General features: G+C 40.7%; 1 protein-coding gene across 4 annotated transcripts in view; it reads right to left on the bottom strand.

Annotated features, from left to right (window-relative positions):
- Positions 1 to 1492: 1492 nt before the first annotated feature.
- The window catches only part of LOC140729523 (acyl-CoA 6-desaturase-like), a 90347-nt gene continuing 64823 nt past the window's right edge, over positions 1493 to 27016 (bottom strand). For all 4 annotated transcript variants that reach the window (XM_073049351.1, XM_073049352.1, XM_073049348.1 and 1 more), the window contains 8 exons: positions 25486 to 25611; positions 21057 to 21117; positions 20872 to 20948; positions 19929 to 20026; positions 18079 to 18175; positions 12881 to 12960; positions 10661 to 10786; positions 1493 to 8511 (listed from right to left, as the gene is read on the bottom strand). In XM_073049351.1, the coding sequence (XP_072905452.1) occupies positions 8460 to 8511; positions 10661 to 10786; positions 12881 to 12960; positions 18079 to 18175; positions 19929 to 20026; positions 20872 to 20948; positions 21057 to 21117; positions 25486 to 25611 (717 nt within the window). In that variant the 3' untranslated portion in view covers positions 1493 to 8459. The remainder of the gene's footprint in view (positions 8512 to 10660; positions 10787 to 12880; positions 12961 to 18078; positions 18176 to 19928; positions 20027 to 20871; positions 20949 to 21056; positions 21118 to 25485; positions 25612 to 27016) is intronic.

Below are 27016 nucleotides of genomic sequence, written 5' to 3'. Positions count from 1 at the left end.
TACTATTCATAGGGCAGTTGTATAGGTGTCAGACCACCTTATTCTTGATGGGAGAATCCATTACCTAAAGACTCTGTACCTGTTCTATTTTTCAGAAAAATATGTTCCCACCACCGTTCTCTTTGAGCTAGCCCATCTCTTGAACATAATTAATTCAAGTAGAGGGCTATGTTAATTTTCGTAGAATCGTACAACACAGGAATAGGTCCCGCTAGCCTACATTGTCCATGCTGATTATGATACCTTTCTATGCTGATCCCATTTGCCTACATTAGGCCTTCCACACCTTTCCCAGAAAGTATCTATCCAAATGCCTTTTCAATACTAATTCTATCTGTGTCTTGTGACAGTTTGTACCAGATGATCACTGTCCTCTGTGTGCGGGATAATCCTACCCCTTGAATCTCTTTTAAATATCTCTTTTCTCATCGTAAACTTATGTTCTCTTGTCTATACTCCCTGCCTTGGGGGGCAAAAAGACTTTGTTGTTCATTTTATCTATGCCCCTCATAATGTTATAAACCACTTTAGTCATTCCTTGGATTCCTATGTTCCAAGGAGAACAACCCAGCTTATCCATGTCACTGGTATTGTCATGTGGATCTATAACATGTATAGAGAAAATTTCTGTTTTAGATTTTCAGAGAAAATCTAGGTCTTTAGTATCAGAGCTTGAGAACCACTTGCCAGGCTATGAAGCAACGATGATATATGATATTTCTGGTGAAATGAAGCATGCTGCTGGAAAAAAATTCATTTATTTATTGAACCAGCTTAATATAGCATATTGTGATGTGATTTGCTTTGTGATTAATACAATGTATAGACATTTCACAGGCTTGCTAATTTGTGTATCCTACTACACCAATTCTGTGTTAACTGCCAATTAGCCCTCAATATTAAGCAATAATATTTGGAGTGCCTGCAGTTGAAAGTGGCAAAGTTTCATCTTATGGTATTGCTGGTAGTGATGCTGTGATTATTTAGGAGCAAGCTTCTGTACTCATTTTGCCCCAAGGGTTGTTAACTTTCCCTGTGTGGTACTGATGGGTTGCACAATGAGAACGAAGATCCACTACCATCCCAAAACAGTGCAGTCAGCCACTGAGTTTCTCCAGCGTTGTGTTTGTTGAACAGTAAAGTGGTTAGATTAGGTTTAGCCATGGAGATTCATGCATTAAAATCAGTAGCCAGAGGATATTGTTTTTGCCCTGAGTGAATCTGTAGTCATGGCAAATGTGGGGTATGTTGAGCAAGCTCTATACTTTAAACTCTGGGAAGATCACTGCATTTGATCCATCTCAATTGCTGTATGCTGAGTTTTGAATCTTGTAAGATGAAACACCAAAATAGTGCTTCAGACTGGAACATCAAATAATTCTTAAGTTTCTATCAGGAAGGAAAATATTTTTATAAATTGTTTTATGGGCTTCCAGGTAAGAAATAGTTTCCAAAAATTTTGTAAGAAAATTAAGGAAACCAAATACTTCAGCACTATTTTGCAGATTTTATTAATTGTACATCTGAGATGTGACAATGCTAAAAACATCAAACTTCTTCATACATCAGAATATTGAATGAAAAAAGTTAAAAATAAATATATTTCAAGGCAGTTGATCAAGAATCACTTAGCATTTTGAAATCTAAAAAGTTTTAGTTTACTGGTGATTTTGGACAATACTGATTTAAGAAGCAACCAAAATATTTACCCACCTACTAAACTATGATCTACATTGCCAATTAAGGCTAGGGCAACTTTTCTTTTATTTTTTGTAGGAATGAAACGTTTTGCAAGTGAGAAGGATGTACATCCTGAGACAGCTTGAGTCTATCCTGCTCAAGCAGGTCTCATGATAACCAACCAATTAAAAAGCAATTAATTATTACCTCGTGACAATGTGTGAACTGGCAGAATTCTGATCCAGTTCAATCTGGTTGTGTTGGTAGAGCCAAGCTGTGCCTCTGTGCTATTTCTTCAGTGCATCCATTATTATTGTTTGCAGCAAAGACTGCTTTCTATGGAAAGAGGTTTTAATTTTTTCTCATATCTGTAATTCATAATAATACACTTCAAGCAACTTATGTGACCGCTTCCACAAAGAGTGTAACTTGGAAGCCGAGAGAAGGTACAGGGTACAGAGTTTCAGGTAAGAAAGGGAAAGCTGGGCAGTGACACTGACAGTAGAATGCATTTCATTTATATTTTTGCATCCCAGTCACTTCGTGAGAGTTTCTAAATGCAGTAAGTTACAGAAATATTAAGTATATTCTTTTGGCCTCATTACTGTGAATACTGTGTCAGTAAGACCAAAAAGCTGATTGTGAACTTCAGGAAGGACAAGACGAGGGAACATGAACCTATCCTCAATAGAGGGATCAGGAGTGGAGAGAGTGAGCAGTTTCAAGTTCCTGAGCGTCAATATCTCTGAGGATCTAACCTGGTCCCAACATATCAACGCAGCTATAAAGAAGGCAAGACAGCGACTATATTTCATTAGGAGTTTGCGGTCGAGGAGATTTGGTTTGTCACTTGAAGATGCAGTCAGCAATTCGGGAACAGCTTCCCCCTCTGCCATCCAATATTAAACCCATGGACACTATCTCACTTTGTCTGTTTTTGCACTATTTTTAATTATGAGTGTGTATATGTATATATATTTTTTTGTTCTGTATTGATCATGTGTTGCATTGTACTGCTGCTGTTAACAGACTTCATGACAGATACCGGTAATATTAATTCTGATTCTGATCTCAGGAACAGCAGGATATGGAGGTTCCTAAATGGTGTACCAGACCATCTGGGAAATTCATGTCCTTCAACATTGCTTTGCCTCCGTTATCATGGAGTTGCCTACCTGCAACTTAACACAGTGAGTGTTGATATAACTTGTGTCTCGAAGCTAATATAAAACAATTTTAAAGCTGTATGGCTCATTTAACTTGTAGGTCAGTGTATAATAAGAACTTGAGTGATTGAAATATCAAGTATTCAAATGTTTTCTATGCAGGGAAGAATCATGGAATCGTACCGCACAGAAACAAACCTATGGCTAATCAAATCCATGCAGCCCACCAACTAGTAATTTTACATTAATCCCTTTTTATTCTTCTCACATTGACATTCACTCATCCCCAGACACCCTGATTCTAGCACACACACTTACGCACTAGATGTTTTTCAATATCCAGTTAACCTACTAGCCTGCTTGCTTTTAGGATTGTCTGCCCTGTTAGTGTGTTCTTTCAATTATTCCATTATGGCCATTGGATTTATTGAGTATGCCCACAAGAAAATGAATCTCAAGGTTGTATATGCTGGCATGTATACCTTGATAATAAATTTACTTTGAACTTTGATATATAGATTGTACTGGAGTGCCACGTGCTGAAATTGTTGTCAGGAATTATGTACATCCAAAAAGTAGGTACAAAATGGCTGCTAGGCATATACAAGGATACTGAGTGACTTACAACATTTGTTTGAATGTCCTTATCATAAAATGCTTCCATGTGATCAGGCAGTCGAGGTTTACTTGTGCATTAATTAAGGGCTTTGCCCAATTAGAACCGCTGTTGGAAAGTCCCAGGTATTCCAGTGGAAGGCCAAAATATTGACTGTTTATTCCTCTCCGGAGATGCTGCCTCATCTGCTGAGGTCCTCCAGCATTTTGTGTGTGTTGCTCTGGGTTTCCAGCATCTTCAGAATCTTGTATCCTAGTTCAATAGCTCAAACCTGGCGCAGAGCAGTACTGATCCTTGCCCTCTAGTATGCCCCTGAGTCAGGCTCTACTTCCAAAAGACATTGCAAAGAGCCTGAGTAGTACCACCAACACTTCCTCCGCAAAGTCATCCTAGTTTACTGGCAGAAAAATGCAGGCATTCTCTCTGTCCAATAACCTCAGATTGGAAGACTTAATTACATTTAGGCCATCTCAGTCAGATACCTGACACCTGAAAGAAGTACTCTATTTCAAGCTCCTTCATGGAAGGAGGTTGCCAAGGAAACAGATGAAACTGATAAACAAGTGTAACATCCCACTGACATGTAGGAATCCCTGGCACATAACCTTTGGGATGGAACTGACAACCACAGTACAATTTTCGGAAGCATATAGAAATCCAACTTAAAGGACAGAGAGAACATTCCATCTTCCAAACTACCACCCACCAGCTTCATAATCTCCTCCTGCTCTGACTGTAGCAAAGTCTTGTCGGTTTCACAGTAACCTCACCTCAGAACCTCCGGAAGTAGAAGAAAGTCGTGCTCCATCTCTGAGGACCAGAGTAAGGGAGATGGCACATATTTCTTTAACTTTACATTATTACTGACGGCTCTTACCCTCACCCCACCTCTGTAATCTCCTCAGCTTCAATCACGTCTGTCCATCATCCTAATCAATACTCTTACTGCGCCCATCACCTGCCCAAATGCTCATCCAAACATCTCCCCTCCTATTAACTCTCTGACCAGCTCTATACTTTCGCCTATTAGCCCTGCCACCAACAATTTCTTCGCGTTCCAAGATCTTCTGTCCAACCCATTCTAAGCATCAGAATAACCCAAACTCCATCTTTCAAAAATATCCTCCTGATCCTTTCCAACCATCTACCCAATAACTTTCCCCTGTCTGGCACCTGCACCATCTGCACAACCCAACATCTGCTCAAGACCCCCAAATAATCTGCATGATCCACGTCACCTGACAAGTATTCCTGAATCACTTGTACAACCCATGTCCACTTAACAGCTCCCATCACCTGTGTGAAGCCCTTCCTCTGGGCTCTCTGCAGCAGACAATTGTGGAGGACTGATCCATTTTAGCACAAATGATACACTAGGATATCGGAGGTCCTTTTGCAGGCCAGTGCAGTTATTGTTCTGGGATAAACTTTGCATGTGAACCATACACTGGGAAGCCCCATTTTAGGTGGTGAACATTGTAGATTTTGGAATGTTTGCTGGGCCTTCCTGCAGATGACACGTGGCAACTAGTGAGCAATGAGAGTTTAAATGTCAATGGTAGCTGGGCTGCTGATGACGTAGACGCATAGTCCTGATGCTCAGCCACTTGTGTGTCATTGCAGTCCATTCTGGTATTTAAGTGCAGATTATTTCCTCAGTTTGCTGGCTTATACCTTGAAGATGCAGGAACAACTCTGGGAAGTTAAGCTTCTAATTACTTGCCACAGTACAGGCTCTGGTACCATCCCTAAGATGTTAAGATTGAAAATTCAGCAATGGTAATACCATTGAATGAATCGGATGGGATCACTCAGTCCTGTCTACAACATACTTCTGTGGATACTCAATGTGTGTGCAGTTCTGTTGTGGTTGGTGTCTTATTTTCAGGTGCATTTAGTGCTGCTCTCAACTTGCCAGTATTGTTACAGTGATATAAGAATCCTTGTACATTTTACTGACTCTCAGCTCTCCAATATCTTGTTTGAGCAGGCATTTTTTTCCACAGGAATCTAAATATCAAGCATGTGTCACTGCTAATCCTGCTATCTATTGTCTAAGACCCATTTTTGCATTCTGCAGTGAGTTGTTCAGCAATCAGGGATATGGAAATTTCTTTAGAAAAACAATACTACTTTTTAAACAAAATGACCATCTCGCTAATGGACTGCATTCTTTAAGTAGGTTATTTAAAACCTTTGGTTTTCTCTGCTTTCCTTGTACTTTGCTTCAGTTGCCATACATGAAGCAACATACATCATCCACTGCTTTTGCAACCCACAGCCTGTTTTAGGTTCCACAATGTGGACAAATCATCAGCCTGCACTGAAGGTACTGCTCCACCCACTAGAGGGAGCTGCTGTTACACTCCCATTGGGTGGAAGTGCCCCTTTCGTTGTCAACATTGAAATTCAGAGTATTGCCACAGTATTGTTGCTTCAGTTAGCTGACAATAGGAATGTATCAAGTTCTACTAAGTAGCTAGTTTGTGATCTAGATGCTTTATTATTCTTTTCTTGCTCTGTGGTGCTGATGTGGTGATACGACAGGGTCTATAAAGCACAATGTGCAGATTTTTAAATTCTAAAGCAAACCTTTTGGAAACTAATTAACAACAAGAACTGTGCTAAATAATAAGCAGCAGATATGGAGAGAGCTTCTGCTGTTGTTAATTACATTTGTTAAAGAATGCATATTTTGCAAATGATCACCAGAGGTTGAGTTAATTGATGCAGTATGATAGCAAAAATGTAGAATTAGTCATTTTATTAAAAACAACAATGTCATCCAGCTCCTGCTTTGTACAGACTGTGAACAGAGACATGAGTAAAGGGAACCTTTGTTTCAGAGGATGACAGATGCATGGCAAACAATGAAATGGGGAACCTGCTGATCATGGTTACAGTAGGCAGAAATGGTGCTCAGCAAAAGAGAGTCAATGCTGGCTTGGATCATTATCTTAAGTGTATAATCTGCTCCAAAACAACATAGAAACTTTTTTTTTTAAGCAGGTCACTTCTAAACTGCTACAGAACCAATCATTCCTCAGGTCTATTTCTGAAAATGTTTATTATTTTTTTTTGTTTTCCCAGAACTTGATTTTATTCAATTTCGGGATCACCGAATGCGTACATATTTTTTAAAAAGTCCGCTGCCTCTGAGGTTTTGCTGAGGATGAGGTAGGTGGCAGGAAGGTGTGTTGGCAATGGCAGCAGGTGAAGATTGGGAACATGGATTAGGAGTAGCCACATGTTAATTCCCTGCCTCGTTCAAGGCAGATGGAGGTCACAGAAGAGGAAAACTTTCACCCTGCTTTGCCCCTGAAATGAGGTCAATTAATGTATATGGATAGATGTTGAGTCAGATACAAGTTGAACTAGATAAGATTGTAGGTTTCAATTCCTGAAGTGTAATAAGGAACTAGATAGATTTTCATGACACTCTTGTGGTTGCATGGTTGCCATTACTGAAGCTAATTTCTTTGTTGCATTTACAAGTACTGAAAGTTAAACTCCTCTGCTGCTGTGTTGGGGGGGGGGGGGGGACAAGCAGCATGGGGGCACCTTTAGTGTCTTGCTAAGGTGCCTCACTAGATTGTTCTAATTTTTATTTATTTTATTTAGGGACACAGTGTGGAATGGGTTCTTCCAGCCCTTCGAGCTGCACTGCCAGTAACCCACTGATTTAACCATAACCTAATCACGGGACAATTTACAATGACCAATGAGCCTACTAACAGTATGTCTTTGGACTGTGGGAGGAAACGGGGACATCCAGAAGAGCCCCAAGCATTCCGTGGACAGAGATGCAAACTCCTTCTGCTGGATGCCGGAACTGAACTCCGACGCCCCCTAGCTGTGATGGTGTTGTGCTAACCACTTCACTACCATGTTCCGCCACCAAGTTCTTTGAGGCATTATCACACTTGGTAACAGGGATAACACATTGTCCAGCATTTCTCCTAGTCCAGGATTAAGACTCCCCAGTGCCATATCACCCTAGGTTCTAATCACCGTGCTGAGGTTCGTATTGGTGTGACTACAGTATCTGAGTGCCAGTTGGCAGAGATTTGTGAGCTGTGGTTTTGAATGTGGATTCAGCCTCATCTGCATGGCTCTACTCTGCGTGGGAGGGGGGGTGATGGAGTGTAGGGGTGGGGTAGGTGGCATGGGAGGAGTTGCATTCAGCCCAGCCCCAGCCCAAGTGACTTTTTTACCCCACTGCTGCCACATTAATGAAACTGAAGGAAACAGTTTTTTAAATGTTTCCTTTGATCAGGGTGTCTGCATTATTTTAAGTCTATCTTACTCAATTGAGTTAGTAGAGTAACTTAAGAACAAAACTAGGGTTAAAAACAAAAGAAATAGGAGCAGAAACAGGCCTGACAGTCCCTGGGGTCTGCTCCACCATTCAGTAAGCTCACTGCTGATCCAATCTTGTCTGAGCTGTATTTCCTGCCTGTTCCCCATAAACAATGGCTCCTTTATAGTTCAAAAATCTACCTACTGCAATTAGGTAGGGGACAGGTGGAGTGATTGGTTTAAATACTCTCAATGCCTTTCCTCCTTGATAAACACCTCCCACCCCAATAAACAGTAATGGCTGCAGCAAACCACATCAGCCATATCTTGACTAAAAGTTAAATGTTCACACAGCTATTATTATAACTGTTTAGCAGAACACAACAATGGTGTCACAACACTGAGAACGGTCTATGAACACAATCAAGCTGAGGTCTTTGTCTCATATCTAATTAAAATGGAGTCCACTCCATTGACATCAGATGTCTGCCAAGGCCTGTGTTGGAGTTGGCAAGAGTGAAGGGGAAAAGAGCAATTTGATTCAAGGTGCTCTTCACCAGCTTTCAATTGACAATTGGATCTGTCATCAAGTCACGTTGAGGTGCACACAGACTCTGAAAGGAAACTGGGATTCCAAAGCTGTATTGGAATTCAAAGAAAGATGAGAAGAGAGGGAAGCAAGAACTCTTGGAGCAGCCTCATTTGTGGAGGTAAGCGTCTAACCATAGATCACCAGACTTCTTCAAGGACCTAGGGTGTGAAAAGTAATATATTAGATAAAGAGCCTTGATTTACCAGAGTTATTTATTGAGATACAGCATTGAATAGGCCCTTCGAGCTGTGCTGCCCAGCAACCCTCGATTTAACCCTAGCCTAATCATGGGATAATTTACAATAACCAATTAATATAATAACCGGTACGTCTTTGGATTGTGGGAGAAAACCAGAATACTCTACAAATATTTTTTACTAACAGTAATCTTTCTTCAGAGGTACATACCTTTCAGCTACTACCAGACATCCTGCTGTTGTTTAACTCTGCTCCTTCCCACTTCGATGGCATACATGCCAAGCTAGAAAGCTAGCAAACTTTACCTACATCTACCAGTGACAAACCACGTTCCAGCTTCAGAAAAACTGACAATTCAGTTCAGCATCCCAGGGGGTCCATGATTCTTTGGTTCACTTTTTGATCTAGATGAACGTTCATCTCCTTCACACATCATCATCTCATGTGATCACAAGGATTTCAACATTAGCCCTTTTATCTCTACCCTTCCCATGACCTGGAGTCCCGAACATTCCTTTCTGGTGAAGCAGTGATCACTTGTACTTTTCCAGATTACTGTACTATATTCAATTCTGACAATTTGACCTCCTCTATACAGCTGAAGCCAAATTCAGACTGGGTGACTCACTCTGGAAGAGCACCTCCATTCAGACTGTCAGGGATATCTTGAGCTTTATATTTTCCATCCCATTCTCACACTGGCCTCAACCTCCAATGTAGCAACAAAATGCTGGAGGATCTCTGCAGGTAAGGCAGCATCAGTAGAGGGAAATGGACAGTTGACATTTTGGGCCAAGTCCTTTCATCTGGACTGATACGTAGAGGGGAGATGGCCAAGTGGAGGGAAGGGATGGAGCAAGAGCTCTCTCTCTGCAGTCTTTCAATCCAGGTGAAAAGTTTTGACATGAAATGTCGACTGTCCATTTCCTTCCATAGATGGTGCCTGACCTTCCATAGTCCTCTGGTGTGTTGCTCCAGACTCCAGCATCTGCTGTCTCCTGTGACTCCAAGGTCCAATGTTACTCAAGCTTACATCATTTTGCCTTCCAATCATACATGATACATCCTTCAAACCTCAACAATTTCCAATAACCACCCTCAAAATGCTGGTCCTGACGAAGGGTCTCAGCCCAAAACGTTGACAGTGCTTCTCCTTATAAATGCTGCCTGGCCTGCTGTGTTCCACCAGCATTTTGTGTGTGTTGTTTGAATTTCCAGCATCTGCAGATTTCCTCCTGTTTTCTCCAATAACCACCCTTCCCAGTTTGTATAGGAGTTGGCCAGTGCTGATGAAAAGTTCTTATGAAGAATCATTGACCTGAAACATTAACTCTTTCTCTTTCTGCAGATCTTTTCTGAACTGCTCAATGTTTCCTGTAATTTGTTCTTTTTAAAAATTTCTTATGAGACGACTTCTTGTACCTTGACTGTTTTTCTCTTTTCTGTCTGACCTACTGCATGTCCCCAGCAGACATTGTTTATTATAATCTACTAGCAACTGTAATTTGCATCTCACCTCTCCAGATCTGCTTTTATTCTGTGTTCTCTTTCAGAACCTCCTATGTACATCTCTTTCAGCCTGTCAGCTGGTGCCACTTCTGTCCTTTAATCTTTATTGATTCAACTCCAACATAGAATTTGTCCTCTCCATTACCCTCTCCTCTCCCCCACTAATTTCTCTTCAACTTAAAATATGCTTGATTTCTACCTTTATTTCCAGTGAAAAGTCATCAACTTAGAACTTGTTTCCCACTTTAAGTATTGTTTGACCTGTCATGTTTCCAACAGTCTCTATTTCCATGTCACATGTTATGTAAATTGCAGTTTTAATTAACTCCTTTCTGCTGCCTATATCATTGACTACACCTGGGAGAGTCTGCTTGCTTGCACAGGACAATGCACACAACTTTGAAAGTAGCAGGTTAACTGTGAAGTTTTAACCCTGTGACACAGGAAGTAAAGGAACAAAGGTTGTTCATACATTGAAGTTCTCTTCCTGATAACTTTGAAGTAGAAGTTAGCTTCAATTTTAGATTTCTCAGAGTTACGATGGAGACCTGTGTGTGGAAAGTGGACATTTTATGGTGTAACAGTGCACTCATTGCTCACCTTATAATATCCTTGCAGCCCTGTGACAAGGGCTTCACTTGGTAGTTCAGTCCATGTTTGTCACACAATGATTTCACTAAAGGTGCAACCTTGTAGTAGTTATGACGAGGCATCATGGGGAAAAGACTGCAAAAGAAAAAATATTTCAAAGCGAGAAACTTAGGTATTGTCTTTTGTAAAGAAACCTGATGTCAGAAAGATACTGTGACAGAAGCCAGGATCTTACAGCCTTTCATATGGCTCATTTCCTTTTACTATATCTTTGGTGATACTCAACAGTTTTAAACAAATATCCTCTTGTCAGAACTGGACTGCCGGTGGAATTATAATTTCTATGGTGAACTTGTTGTCCATTTCGCCCTGGTTGCCCTTCTGTTGGATAGCTCATCGCTTTAAGACAACCAACGTAATTTATCTCAGTGCTGGACAATGGGATGCAGCAAATATCGATCGGTGAAGAACAAAAGACGAGAAGGAATAACTTTAATTGCACTGAAGAGCTATTCCACTCTGCCAACAACCTACTTAACTGTTAGTTAAGTCAAACAACATATTCCTAGTGTGCCACTTATCAATGACAGAGTAAGGAGGCCTCAATAGAGCCTCCCATGGGCAGACCTGGGAACATTTCACTATCCAATCTCCCCAGCGTGAAAATCAACCCCAGCCAGGTGCATCACTTCAGAGTGTGTGGTCTACTCCTGCTCAGTCCATATTTTCAAGGTCTACACTGACATAATTGGAAAGTGACATTCTCATGTTTTTGTAACTAAGTACACAAACATCTACTACGTTTGAAAGAAATCCAAAGATCTACATGCCTAGGGAAGCCTCCATTTTGTACCATTAGTATTTAACACCTTACACCTAACATTTCCCAGGTCATTTTTATTTATTACTCATTGCTTAGAGGAAGTTCTGGTGACTTCTTGGTGTTACTATAGTTCATATTGTCATATAGGCTCACACTTATCAAACGAGGTATACTTTAATGCTGTGGGGCATCTGCTGTATAGCCTATAATGCCCTTAAAACCTGACAACAAAGACCATGCTTGTCATACAACAACTTCACTAAAGGTGCAATCTCGTAATAATTGTGACAAGGATTCATGGGGGAAAGGACTGAGATTTTGTACACGGATAGCTGACAGGTGACCACACCAGCTTCAGAGTGTAGGATCTTCTATATACAAACAGTTTGTATTGCTGTCATTGATTTATTTGCTCAGGGCATGAAAGGAAGAGAATTTCTCCCTCATCGACATTACTTTTCCCATTATCAGAAACACTAGTTTCAACAAAGATAACAAGATAATATTTCAACAAAGTCAGACCGCCGGGATGTGACTGGATGAGATCGGCTTTTACCCAGTTTGGATACGAGAAGCTTAATGCTTGAGGGACCATTTGTGAGTAAGTACAATTATCAGACTCACAACATGTGATAATGGAATGTATGAATCAGGAATTCATGATTTGTGTTCAAAAGGAAACAAAGAAATAAAAGAACGACACCACAAAAAAAAAATGCGGAGGCAGTTTTCAGGAACTCTGCTAGGGCTGGAGAACTGAAGTTATGGGGATAGTCTGACACGGATGTCATTGCCTTCTCTGGAACAAAAGATAATAGGTGAGATTTGACTAGATATTATGATGGAACTTTGTCAGGGTAAACAGGAAGATCTATTTCCCTCAGCAGAAAGGTAAGAGGACATAGATTCAGATTAATTGGTAGAAGGATTAAACAGGAAATGAAAACTGATGTTTACCCCATGAGCAGTTGGGAGGTAGAGGGAGAGGCAGATACCCTTCATTGTTTATATGGAAGGTCCAATGATGAACTATCAATGGGGACTGAGGGCTGCGAAGTGAGTAATCAAAACTGCTCTAATTTTGGACAGCATGGGCACAGGGCCAAATGGCTTCTTCTGTGCCATAAATTTAAAATTTTGTGAAATGTAGGCAAAAGAATGACTTAAATCTACTCAGAAATAAAGCAAAGGGATCTTGTTGCTTTGAATGTATCAGTAAAATCAGTAAGACTGGCATTTGGACTTTAAACTGTTGTTACGTAACCATGGACACTGTTCTACTCCAGTTTATCACAGCACCGTGCATTCATGAAACATTTTACTGCTGATCAGAATTCAAATCCGCAAAAGGAACCGGCCTCCTCATAATACAAAATGTTTTCCGTTTGAACGAGGAGAGTACTTACTGGTGCTCAATCTGGAAGTTGAGATGGCCACTGAACCAGTCATTGAAGAAGGATTGTTCAATATTACACGTGGAGTCCAACTGGAGAAACAACACAGTGGTATATCATAAGCCAGCAAGTCAAACAACAATCTGAACTCAACTGGCATCCAGACTTCAAACTGTTGCAGATTTCTACCATGTGCCTTAAGACTCGTGCCTGTTGGTCTCCCATATCAGTTGGTTCAATATCAGGTCAGAAAGCTGGCTGCTAGGTCAATTATAAATCTGTATTATATATCTTGTTGATCTGATGGAGGGCAAGGTACATCAGGTGGGCTTGCTAACTGATTTCTCTGATGTTCCTTTGGACAAATAGCCTGTGTTTCAGAAAACATAGACAGCTCTGTATTGATCATCAAAGCATCTCAAAGGCATGCGATTCGTAAATGTGTTCCTTGTCACGACTAACTTGCTGCTTAGTTGTAACACCATCAGTATTGACATATGAGATTGGCATACTCGAGTTGAGTTGCCAACTTCAGATCCACTTTCAGTTTACAGGAGTCCACCTGAAGGACCACTATCTCGTGAAGCATGTCAGGGAGGAAAAGAGCTTAGATACAGCAGGGTTTAATCACCATAAGGTGTGGCACAGGCAATGCTTGTGATTCACTGAACCCAGAAAATTAAGAAGCAATTTAATTGTAGTGTTGAAAATGGTGGAATGTTAAAGATAATAATCCCTTGAGATGAATCTGGAACAAAAGTACATTTTAAAATGATATTCAAAGATGGAGCAAGTGCTTCTATATATAAAAAGTGATGGAAAATGGAAGACTGCTCTCCCCCCACCCCCCCATCCCCCAAAAGACTGTTGAGATTCAGTCCACTGAAAATTTCAATAGAAACTGGAAGATTTTCATTAGGTGAGAATACCAAGGGTTACAGAGCAATGTAAGGAGACAGAGTTCATCCATAGCAGAACAGGTTTGAAATGTTGTATGGGCTCCATCGCTCCTGTGTAATACACCTTGACTAAGTAAATTGTAATGGTAGAGAGAGGTATGTCATACTAGCAGTTTTTCAAAAAAAGAACTTGGCCTATACTGCATGAACGTGAAGCTAATGTAATGCCACACTATCACCTGGTTGATGACTCCTCAAACCAAACATCCATCTGAAAAAGTGTAATATCAAAGCAACTGGGGAAACAAGGGAGTCTGAATACAAGTTGGGGCATGCTTAGAAACAATGGTGAAAGGGAAGAAAAATGTAGTCCAGTTCATCAGTATTGTGTATTTAATATTTCAATAATATTGGAGTGATCTAGTAAATGTATTGTTTGATTAAGCATTGTTTATATATTTCATTATGATTATATATAAACTATTTGACTTGTATATGCCATGATGCTAGCATGTTATAATTTAAGCGAGGTGCCTCATAAAGAAGTTAGACTTGCATAACTGCCTCTCATTTCCTTTTGAATTAACTAATTCAATTAATGTTTTGAAGCTACAAAACATAACAATGATGACGAGGTAGTTTAAAACAAACTTGAGATGATTACCGATGTTGCTGAAACCTAGCATGATATTCAAGTTTTTTAAGTGCAGTGAGGAACAATAAGGGATTTTTAAAAAGCACAGCATGTACAAAGATGATTGCTTTTTTTTAAAAGGCAATAAATGGAAGAATTCACAGGTTCATAAACTGAGTACAGGTGATAATCATAAAAAGAGGAGAAATAGCTGGCAAAAAGATAAATGTGCTCGATTTCTCAATGGGTAACTGGCTCATGTATACTGAGGTAATTGAACAGTATTTTGAAGCAAATGAAATAGTCAATGAGAAACAAGTACCAATTTTGCTGAGTGCATTGGGTTTAAAGGCATACAGTCTGCTTCAAAGCTTAACTGCTTCAACCAAACCAGCTGAAATTAGCTTTGCTGATATTGTGAAAGTTATGCAGGAACACTTAGAAGTGAAACTACTGTTGATTGCAGAACACTTTAGGCTTCATAAGTGGAATCAAAAGGAAGAGGAGTCCACTTCAGCATACATAGCTGAACTGAAGAGATTATCTGAGCATTGTCAGTTTGAAAATGGGCTTAATGATGGACTGAAAGATCATTTAGTTTGTGGAATCTTACAAAAAGCATTCAAAAACAGCACATCTCACATTTAAAAGAGCAGTTGAAATCACTGTATCAATGGATAAAGAGATGCAATCGAGTTGCAGTCAGGAATAAAAGTGACTAAATAAAATTGCAACGTATAAACAGAAGCCTGCCTGGCCGAGCAAATTGATTTTAACATTGTGGCAAGGGCTCAAATACACAATACCAAAGCAGGGTTAAGGGCGTAACTTGCAGGAAATACAACAAAGTAGGACACATACAAAGAGCATGTCATGCAGACAAAAATAAATGTACTACACAGGGAAGGGAAAAAGCTAAAAGGTCAAGTTGCACTTTCAAAAAGAGCTCTAATCTTCATTCTGTTAATGAAAAATCTGACAATGATGAAAGTGACATGGGACTGACTAGCCTTGTGATTTACAATGTGAAAACTAACAATGGACAAGCAAAGTGACTTGAGCCAGAAGTGAATGGGGAAATTAATTAAAATGGAATTGGACACTGGCTCGGCTGTTTCAGTCATTCCACAAAATGTGTTTGTATGCCATTTCAAAGATACTAAACTGAAGCCTGCAGAATCCAGCTAAGAACATACTAGCCACATTGGACTTGTATTTCATAAAAACAGGAGGGCCAGCGTTATGGCGACATGAATGGCTGAGACAACTACAACTTGACTGAAGATCCATCCTGAATTTGCATGTCACATACCCTGCAATAGAGTCAACTGAAAGCGAATTAAGGTACTGGATGATGCCACAACCGTACACTGCTGTGCATCTTGAAACATTGCCCAACAAAGGGTAAATGGGTATTGGTGCCAACCTCCGGCACTGGTTGGAAAGCATATTGGACCATAATGCTCAGAGAAATCGTGTAAATGACAAAAGCAGTGGTCTAACTACAACCGTTTTTGTAGGCAACATAACTGAGAAAGCTTCTGATATGTTAATCAAGCAGTTACTTGCAAAATGTGGCTTGGTTTTAAGCTGGAAGAGCAACGAAGGAGCTTCCAGAAAGTTGCAAGCATTTGGCTTTTGTAAGTATAAAGAATCCGAATCTACTCTGCGTGCGTTAAAGTTATTGCATGAACTTCAAGTGGGAGACAAACAGCTGCTTGTAAAAGTAGATGCAAAGACCAAAGGCCAGCTGGACAAATGGAAGGCCAAAAAGAAAGGCGTCAATAGAGATACGAAAACAAGAGGATTCATCAGATGATGTTGTGGATGAGGAAACCAAGAGGACAGATCAGATTGTAAAGGAAGCAATAGAAAGATTAATAAAGGAATACTCCAGTGAACTAAATGGACCTTCCCAGGACCCTGATGCACAATCTAGAAGAAAAAGGAAGGAGAAGAAAGATGTGTAGAGCTATCAGAACCACCTTTTACAGTCTCAGAATCAACTCCTACAACCACCATGGAGGAGGCCCCATGACCTGAGATTATTTTCACAGCCAAAAATCTCACCTGCCAAGAAGAGTTACTCCCCCGGTGTCAGGAAAGATGTTATTGTTAAAGAGTAAGAACACCTCGAAAGCGATTAAACCTTTAGGCCTGAATGGGACAATTTAAAAAGTGACTATGCTGTGGAAGTCTGTAAAGTAGTTGCATTATATAGTACTCTATGTATATACTGTAGTTGAAATGCATTCTCTATTGAGCTGGAATTTATAGCTAAGCAGGGAGGACTGTTGTGTATTCAATATTTCAGTCATTTGAGCATTGTTGCAAATATATTGTTTAATTAAACATTCTTTCTATAGTTCACTATGGTTATATGTAGAAAAAATATGTGAATTGCATATGTTAGAACACCTTCAAGTGCCTCACTTAAAGTACAGTTAGACTTGCATTCCTGGCTCTCTTGTTTTCCTTTGAATTAGCTTAATGCTTTGAAGTTACAAAATGTAACAATCAGGTCTCCTTTAACTTGACCCATTATAATCCATACACACGATCAACTGATGCTGCCTGGCCTGCTGAGTTCCTTCAGCATTGTGTGTGTGTGTGTTACACTATCAATTGGGTGTCAAGCAGTTTCCTGGAAGAGAAACAGAAGATACCATGCCACCTTGAGAAATATTCTGGGATTTCTCATAATCAATATCATTGGTATACTCCCCTAAACATTGAAGCATCACTGAAATTAGATATTTCTGCCCGCAGTTTTAAAACATTTTACAATATACAGTAGTAGGACTGATCCTTGACAACTTTACATCTCTGTTTTATGATTATGCAAATGTGCGTTCTTTCATTTAATATCATCTCATTATTTTTGCAAGTAACACTTGGGGTCCACTTTGTCACATCTCATGGATCTGTGTATTTATGCCTACACTTTCCATGAGATTTTAATTTACTATAAAGATTCTAATTATGTTGATTAGTATTTTAATGAATTGCCTTCATTCTGAAGAACAAAGTCACTGAAATTTGAGGTTGAAATAGATAACAGAAACAGCCACATAATTTAATTTGTTTCCCAGGACAAAGAATACCTTCCATTAATAATTGAAAATCTTTCTCCACAGTTTAATGAGAGATCAAGTATACAATATCTCAACATGATAATGGAACCATGGATACGAAGCTCTCTATGGGAGTGTGTGATTGATTTATGCATATATCACAGGATCACCTTCCAGCTTCTCCTACAAGTAGCACTTCCCCATTTGAAACTTAACAGTGATGTGAGCGTTTGCTAGCGTAGGACTGATCTCAAATTTCCCACACCTCACTGTCACCCCAGGGGTCCTATAACAAACCTTTAATAAAAGGTAAAAGGAACAAACAATGGACAGATCTTATTACTGAGCCTCTTCTGATGCACTAAACCATAGTAACAACCAATCAAGGTCACTATCGAGAAACCAGGTGGCCAATTTGATATTCGCACTCAGCAAAAAGGAGAGTGATGCATCTCTTGAGCAATAACTATGACCTAATAAGGCAGCAATTTGTTAAGAGTAAACATTTTCAACATTCTTATGACTGAAAAAAAATGTGTTAATTTCAGAACCTCCATAAAAGCCCAAGAAGATGTTCCAATTTGACCATTAAACGAAGATTACCTGCATGGTGAGCCAGTCCTTGTGCTTTTCATTATCGATCTCCATTGGAATATGATTCATCTGCGACACCCACACAAACCAATGGCTTTCAATGAATCTGAAGAGAAACAAGTACGAGTTAAATATTAAATGTCAGTCTCTGATGACCTAACCTGGTCCCAACATAATTGATACAGTAGCTATATATCATTAGGAGTTTGAGGAAATTTGGTAGGTCACCTAAAACACTCGCTAATTTCTAGATGTACTGTGGAGAGCATTCTAACTGGCTGCATCATTGTCTGGTGTGGGGGGGGGGGGGTGTAGTGTTGCTACACAGGATCAAAGTAAGCTGCAAAGAGTTGTAAAATTAATCAGGTCCATCATGGGCACTAGCCTCCGTAGCATCCAAGACATCTACAAGGAGCGGTGCCTCAAAAATATGGTGTTCATCATTAAGGAACCCCACCACCACCACCCAGGACGTGCCCCTTGGAAGTTCTCATGTTTTATTGTTTTACAACATTGAATCACAGAGGATTTAATTTGTCTTTTTGATACTGATCAACAGAAAAGACTCTTCACGTCAAAGTGAAAGTCACTGGTGATGTGATCTGCTGTCCCCTCACTCTCTTTGGGTATGAGAAAATTTGTTAACCTTTCTCCAGTGAATTTGTTTAGTTGTCCACCACCATTCACAAGTGGATGTGGCAGGACTGCAGAGCTTCGAGCTGATCTGTAAACCATGAAATTACTTTGCTCTGTTTATTGCTGTTTAGGTTGTTTGGTATACAAGTAGTCCTGTAACTTCACCAGGTTGGTTCCTCAATGTGAGGCATCCCTGGCTCTGCAACTGACATGTCCTCCTGTCGTCTTTGATGAACCAGGGTTGATCTCCTGGTGTGCTGTGAATGAGAGAGCGAGGGGCATGCCCGACCAAGAGGCCTGAGTTGTTAGATCTGTTCCAGTAGGTATGGTGGTCATGCCACACTACCTAATAAAATGCACTTTCACTGCAAAGATGGGATTTTGTCTCCATGAGGAATGTGTGGTAGTCACACATACTGATACTATCATGGACAGGTGCACCAGTTAGAATGAGATCAATTAAGAGTTTCCCTCTTGTTAGGTGTCCCACTAACTGCTGCAGACCAATCTAGCAGGAGCATCCTTTAGCACTCTGCCAGCTTGGTCAGTAGTCATTCTATTGAGCCAGTCTTGGTGATGGATGTTGACATCTCCCACCTATAGTGTGTTCTTTGCCTCTACCAATCTCAGTACTTCATCAACATGGAGTAGTATTGATTTTTCAGCCAAGGAGGGATGGTAATCAGTGTAAGGTTTTGTTGCCCTAGTTTAACCTGATACCATGAGGGCCCATGGATCTGGAGTCAACAGCGAGGGCAGCTCCCTCCTGAGTGTACACCAGTGTGCAGCCTCTCTTGGATTTGTCAGTGGGATAGCACATCCCAGGGATGGAGATGTTGGTGTCTAGAACATGGAGCATAAACTACAATTCCATGAGTATGATCATGCCGGGTCATCGCTTGTCTAGTCTGTGAGTCAGCTCTCACAGTTCCTGCACAAGACTCCAGATGTTGCTAAGGAGGACTTCACAGAGTTAACAAGATAGTTTTTGCCATTGTCATTTCCAGTGCCTAGGTCTCTTCCAAGTCTGTTAGGACTGATATTAGTGAAAATGAAGGGAGAAAGGCAAAGGGGATTTTGGTCTCTCCTCCCTACTCTAAACATTTACAATTAACCCACAAATATTTCTGATTTTAAATATGGCAATACCTTGATTTATAAACAGAATAATTTTAACACCGGTAACATTAACTCAAACAAAAGAAGTTCTTTACGACACATACCTAACAAAAAGAACAAAGACGATGGAACCAAAAAACCCATAGAAAGGGATGTAGGTGTTGAAATAGCGGATGTAGTACGTTGTTGCCCAGGCAAGGTCCTGCAAAGTGGAGAAGATGCAGACCGAACTGCGTTAAAGTATTGTGATATTATTACTGATTCACAGTTAATATCAGTTCACGTTTATTGTCATCTGACTGTATATATCATGTTCCTCCAGACCACAGTGCACCCACAAAACATAGATAAAACAGAATATTACAAGTAAGTTAATAAAATATAATTCAAAGTGCATATTAATGTTATCGCTCTGATGTGCATCCAATACAATAAATGTAGGCAATGCTATGCTTCGGGTCCCAACTTGGGCAATTCAAGTTATGCCACTAAAACAACTTCTATAAGAAATGTTGTGTTAACCAAAGCCAAAGGCCCACCGTGGAAATAGCTGTGAAGATGCCACTGGAACCAGGCTGCACTTCACTTGCCTGGGCCTCCTCGCATTTCCTTCCTCCTGGTTCCCAAAAACTTGTTTCTAATGGCTTAATCTGCTGTGACTCCATAGTTACTTTGCAACCCAGTTGCATCACTTTGTGATGTGAAATCCAGCATGCCCCCCAATGCCCTGAACAGCTGTGTTTGCACTCTGCTGGGGTACTCAGGATCCCTTCAATTACAAGGAATGGCAATTACTAGGCCAGGGTGCCAAACAAAACCTGTTGGTTCCTTTCAGAGAGGAAGGAGGACAGACAAGTCCAGTCAACCGAATCTTTTCATGAATTGGCTCTAGGTAGTGCTGCCAGTCCCCAGCCTCAAATTTGTATTCAGCTATCATGGAAAGTGATGCAGGAAGAAAAAATGGAAAAAATAAGGTTCAAAGTAGATGGAAGTGGGAAGTAGAAGAAGGAAAACCAAACCTTGTATTAAGCATTGTAATGTACGTACCACCCAATCACGTCGAGTAATCATAGTCATCACTACTTGAATGTAGAAATATACTGGAATTAGTAGGGGTGGGCCAACTGTAAGAGAAAGCAGCAAGTGAGAGGGTCAGATATGTCAGAGATATCACAACGTGAAATAACCAACACAACCTGTAATATCACATTAACTGCTCAAGACATACTCACTGAGGAAGAAGTACTCATGCTGATGGTTGTAGGGCAAATGCTTGATCTTCTTTTTTCCAAACTACAGGTAGAACAGAGGATTGAGGTGGAATCAGGTCTTTGGTATACAATTCACCCAGTACATTATTCTAAATATATCAGGTCCTAATTTCCAGAATGAATCATAGAACAGGGCCCCTCAGAAACAGATCCTTTGGCTCACAATGTCTGCGGCCACCGTGATGCCAATTTAAGTTACTCATCTACTTGCACATGATCTGTATCCCCCCACCCCCGTTCCATACCTGTTCATGTGTCTGTCTAAATGCTGCTTAAACATTGCTATTGTACCTGCTACTACCATCGCCCCTGGCAACCAGTTCCAGGCACCTAGCATTCTTTGTGTAAGAACAAAACTTGCCTCATAAATCTCCAGTCTTTGATATTTCCACTCTGGGGAAAAAAGACTTTGACTATCTATGCCCCTCAGAATTTTACATACTTCCATCAAGTCACTACTGAACCTCGATAATCTCTAACTCTCCTTATAACTAGTACTCTAATCCAGGCAATAATGTGTTGAACCTGTACCCTCTCCAAAGCCTCCAGTTCCTTTCTGTAATGCAGTAATCCCAGCCTGCATCCTGTAATCCAAATGTGATCTTTTTATACAGCTGCAACATGACTACCTGACTTTTATACATATCACCTGAACTGATGGAAGTAAGTACCGTAGATTCCGGACTACAGAGCGCACCTGATTAAAAGCCGCTGGCTCTAATTTTAGAAATAAAATCAATTTTTTACTTGTAAAGGCTGCACCGGATTTTAGGCCGCACCGGATTTTCGGCCGCACCGGATTTTCGGCCGCAGGTGTCCCACGTTGTAATATGAGATATTTACACAGAAAGATATTACACGTGAGGATTTTTTAACTTTTAATTAAATCCATATGGTAACAAAAACAAATACATATTGCAAATGCTTTTTTTTCGAACCGTGCCCGTAACGCGGCTACTTTTAAATATACGTTGCGTATACTTCTTTACTGAACAACATTCCAGTATCTCCTAACGACTGGTAAAAAATATATATACTGCAGCCTACCAGGAAAAGTTATTGATCGCCTTTAACTTAAAAGCAGTGTTTTGGCTCCGCCGCTCCGCCCCGCCGTCCCGTTTATCGCAAACCGGTATCCCACAAGACGCGGCGAAACCGGGTGTGACGTCATAGCATCCCGCGATGTAGTACAGAAAACAAATATAGTTAAAACTCTTCTAACTTTAACTAGAAAATGAATTACTAAGCGAAAATATTATAAACTAAATAACTGCCATAAAGGCAGCACAATGCTTTTCTTCGAGTGTTTTCCATGTTGATGAGGGTGAGTACAAATGACTGATTTACAATAATTTAATTGTGAAAGTGCGCTTGATTTATCGTACAATTTCATTGGACCTCTGTGAACTACTCATCAATTTTATTGGTCTACTGTTACGAGGCAAAATGTTTTCGGCGGCATGAAAAAAAATAATACATTAGCCGCACCGTATTAAAGGCCGCAGAGTTCAAAGCTGTTCAAAATGTGGGAAAAAAGTAGCGGCTTAAAATCCGGAATCTACGGTATGCCTTCTTAACCACTCTTTCCACTCCGTAACTTTTAGGGAGTTGAGCAATTGCATGCCAGGGTCCCTCTGTACATTGATGATCCTAAGAGACCCACCATTTACTGTATACTTTCCTCTTGCATTTGATGTCTCAAACTGCAACACCAATAATATGTATAATTTTCCTGACTCTGCTTTATGCATGCATCTGCCAAGCTTGCTACAATTCCCACATCATGGTTTACGCTGTACATACACTGTTTCCGTTAAAAAGCACAGAAAAGTTCCAATTACATAAAAATCCATCAACAGTTTTGCTTCTTCAGTTCCCTTGGACAGATTTAACTGAGCACTCTCTGAAATACTGTTTGTCCATAAATTCAAGCCCTGTGCCTTTAGTGCAATTTGACCGGCCCAGAACATAATCCTGGCAGATTTCTATCGAATGGAGGCTCCACCTGACAGAAAAGGAAATTTAAAATTCAACTTTTGGCACTGGTGAAGGAGTCCCTTGTATTTCACTTGGTTTCACAGACCACCTTTGTTTATCCTGTCCGATGGCTTCTCCACAAACCTTAGACAAAGGCTCAATGCTACTCCCATATCAATTGACGTTTCATTGTCTGGAAAATTATTAATGACTCATTTCTAAATGACACTGTTTATGCACTGCAGCAGTCAGTCAACCAAGATCTTTTATAGACCTATTGTCTCCCATGGTTATCTCGACCACACCTCTTCCCATCCCTATCTTCTGTAAAAATGCTCTTCTCTTCACTCAGTTTCTTTGTCTCCACAGCATCTGTTCCCAGGGTGTGGCTTTCTATTCCAGGTCATCAGAGATGTCCACCTTCTTTAAAGAATGGGGTTTCCCTCCCTCTTTTGATGCTGCCCTAACCTGCAACTCCTCCATTTCCTGTGCATCCATGCTCACCCCATCTTCCCACTGCTGTAATAGTGATAGAGGCCCCCTCGCCCTTAACTACCATCCCATCACCCTCCGCAAACAACACCTTATCCTCCACACCTTCTCCCATCTTCAAATGGATCCTACCACTAAAAATATCTTTATGTCTTTCACACCACCCCACCCCCAGCATTCTGCTCCCTCTGTGATTCCCTTGTCCATTCTTCCCTCCCCACTAATCTCCTTATCCCTGCAAATGGCCTATGTGCTACACCTGCCCATATACCTGCTCCCTCACCTCCATTCAGTGCCCCAGGCAGTACTTCCAGATGAGGGAGCACATCACCTGTGGATCTGCTGGGGTCGCCTATTGTGTCCCGGGTTCCCAACGAGGCCTCCTCTACACTGGGGAGATTGCTTCGTCAAGTACCTCTGCATCATCAACTACAGGTGGGACTTCCCAGCGGCCATACCTTTTATTTCTGATTCCCATTCCCATTCCAATGTGTCAATCCATGACCTCCCTCAAGATGAGGCCACCCTCAAGGTGGAGGAGCAACATCTTATATTCTGTCTGTGTACCCTCCAACCCGATGGCATGAATTTTGATTTCTCCTTCCAGTGAACCAATTTCCCCTCCCTCCCCCTTCCTCTATTCCCCAATCTGACCTTTCACTTCTTCTCACCTGCCTAGTACTTCCCTCTGGGTCCCCTCCTCCTTCCATTTCTCCTATTGTCCGCTCTCCTCTCCTATCAGATTCTTTCTTCTCTAGCCCTTGATCTTTCCCACCTACATGGCTTCACCTATCACTTTCCAGCTAGTCTCTTTCTGCTCTCCCCCCCACCAGCTTTTTCTTCTGGCATCTTCTCCAGAAGAAGGGTCTTGGCCCAAAACGTTGACTGTTTACTCCTTTCCATTGATGCTGCCTGACCTGCTGAGTTCCTCCAGCGTTTTGTGTGTGTTGCTCTGGATTTCCAGCACCTACAGACTTTCTTGTGTCAGTCAGTCATCAGTTCTGAGATTGGAATCTTGATCACCCAACTACAGCCAACGTGGACAGCAGGCAGGCTCATGGGGCTACTACCCCCTCTTCTTATGGAAAGAAGATGCTAACATCCATTTTGCTAGTGTACTTCCTACATGCTAGAAGGGACATAGCATACAACTAGAGGGAGCAGTGTTGTCATGGACACTAGGAATAGAATTGGAGTTTGGAAAATTTTAATTGGGCTTCAGCCGGCATTTGTCCTAATGAAACAGGCAAGATCCTGAGGGAACGACTCCTGTGATTGATCCATCTGCTCACCACTGACAATATATGTTCTCTGTTCTATATGCTTTCTTTTACTTTCTAACTAAATCTGCAACCTCTTTCATCATCCACAGTCTTGAACTTTACTATCCTTGAAATTCTAACTCACGGGAGCATATTGGTCATGAATGACCATTTGGCCTTTAAACAACTCCCACGTGTCACATGCTGACTTACCCAAGAATTGCCATTCCCATCCACTTTCCCCAGCTCCTCTCTAATACCATCGCAATCAGCATTTCCCTAATTTAGCACTTTCTCCCAAAGGCCAGTCTTATCCTTACCATAGCTATCCAAAAACTTACGGAATTATAATCACTGTTCTCAAAATGCTCTCTCATTGAAACTCCAATGCGTTTTTTGCAGAGTCGCTGCCACTTGGTGGGCTGATTAGATATTTACATTAACAAGCAGGTGCATGGATATATCTAATAAGAATGTGTAAGTCATTTCTTGGTGTTTACCCAGTAATAAAACCTCTCATTTAAATTCACAGTTCGCACTGTGACAGTCTCTGTCAGCAATGGACAGTCAACAGTCTTTGATGTGCCTCCAGTCTCTTTCAATACTTTCTCTCTATTGGCCTCTATCCTTATTTAAATTTCAAAATGAAATGGGATTACCTCCACGGGTTGAGTGTTGCCCAGCACAAACAATTTCAGCATGTTCACATCAGGGTCCTTATTAAAGATGTTGGGCTTAGCGTGGTGCTGGAAGTGCCGATGATTCCACCAGTTTCCAGATGCTCCCTGAGAAAAGAGATGTAGAGTCACACAACAGATGCAAAGCATAGCCACCTTTACGAATCTTCACTCTACCTTTCAAATTGCTACCACACCTGTTTACAATAATCCAAAGTCTTCAAATTTTCTCACAAACCATGCAAGTTTTGGATTCCCAGCAGGTTTAGTGTCTCACATTTGGTAAGAATCTAGGACTGGTTTTCTGTCAGGATCATCCTCAAACAATGAACACCACTGCAACCCATCTCCAGTCGCTTTTACCTAGGGCATGGCAATGCCACCAACAGCACCATAAGAAATAGCAACATTGCTTAATCCAAAGGGTAAGCAAAAACTTCAGTGCATGCCTTATTACCTTTTGCTCAAACCCAAAAAGGGCAGTATGATTCAGGATCATAAAGACTTCAGCAATGGCTGATTAAGGAATTTATAAGGCAAAGCAGAAGATGAAAGTAATCCAATCAAAGATGTAAAAACGGACACAGGTATGTAAAAAAGAGGGCAGAAACTAAAGTCCCTTAAAGAACTAGCCTGCAAAATTATATTAGAAAACAAGGAACAAGCAAAGAAACTATGCAAATATTTTGAGTCAGTCTTTGCAGATGAAGACATATGAAAATTCCCAGAAATAGTGGAGAATTACAGATCCAGAATAAATGAAAGGCTGGATAAAAATTAACCTTTGTTAAAAAGCTGCATTGAAGAAATTAATAAGACTGAAGGCCCATACGTCTCTGGACCTAATGACATGCATCACAAGGTTTTCAGTAAGGTAGCTACAGGAAGAATGGGTGCACTGTCTGTCATCTTTTAAAATTCCAGATTCTGGAACTTTTTTGGAGATTGTAAACACACCCTCACTATTCAACAATGGAAGAGGAGAGAAAACAGGAAACTGCGGACTTGTTTGCTTAGCATCACTGGAGGCAAAATGCTACCATCCATTATTAAGGATATGTTAATCAGGGCACTTGGAAAATAATAAGATTGGGCAAAATCAACATAAATTTATGAAAGAAGAATCGTGATAGGGCAGTATATATGCAAAATCAAATATTTTAACAAGAAGAAGCCAATATTGTGGTGCATACGGACTTCAAGAATGTATTCCGCAAGCTACCTTGCAAGAGAAATTGAACAAAATTGGAGCTCTTAGGCTTGGAGCAACATACTAGCGTTGATTAATGAACAGGAAATTAATGGAAAACAAAATGCTGGCAGAACTCAGCAGGCCAGACAGCATCTATGGGAGGAGGTAGTGACGACGTTTCAGGCCGAAGGGTTTTGGCCCAAAACGTCGTCACTATCTCCTCCCATAGATGCTGTCTGGCCTGCTGAGTTCTGCCAGCATTTTGTGTTTTTATTTACTTCCAGCATCTGCAGATACACTTGTGTTGCCTTGGAAATAAAT

Source organism: Hemitrygon akajei, chromosome 6 (assembly GCF_048418815.1).
Source record: "Hemitrygon akajei chromosome 6, sHemAka1.3, whole genome shotgun sequence".
Taxonomy (NCBI): Eukaryota; Metazoa; Chordata; class Chondrichthyes; order Myliobatiformes; family Dasyatidae; genus Hemitrygon; species Hemitrygon akajei.
Note: the sequence above shows the minus strand (reverse complement) of the source record. Positions and strands in the feature narration are given on the sequence as shown.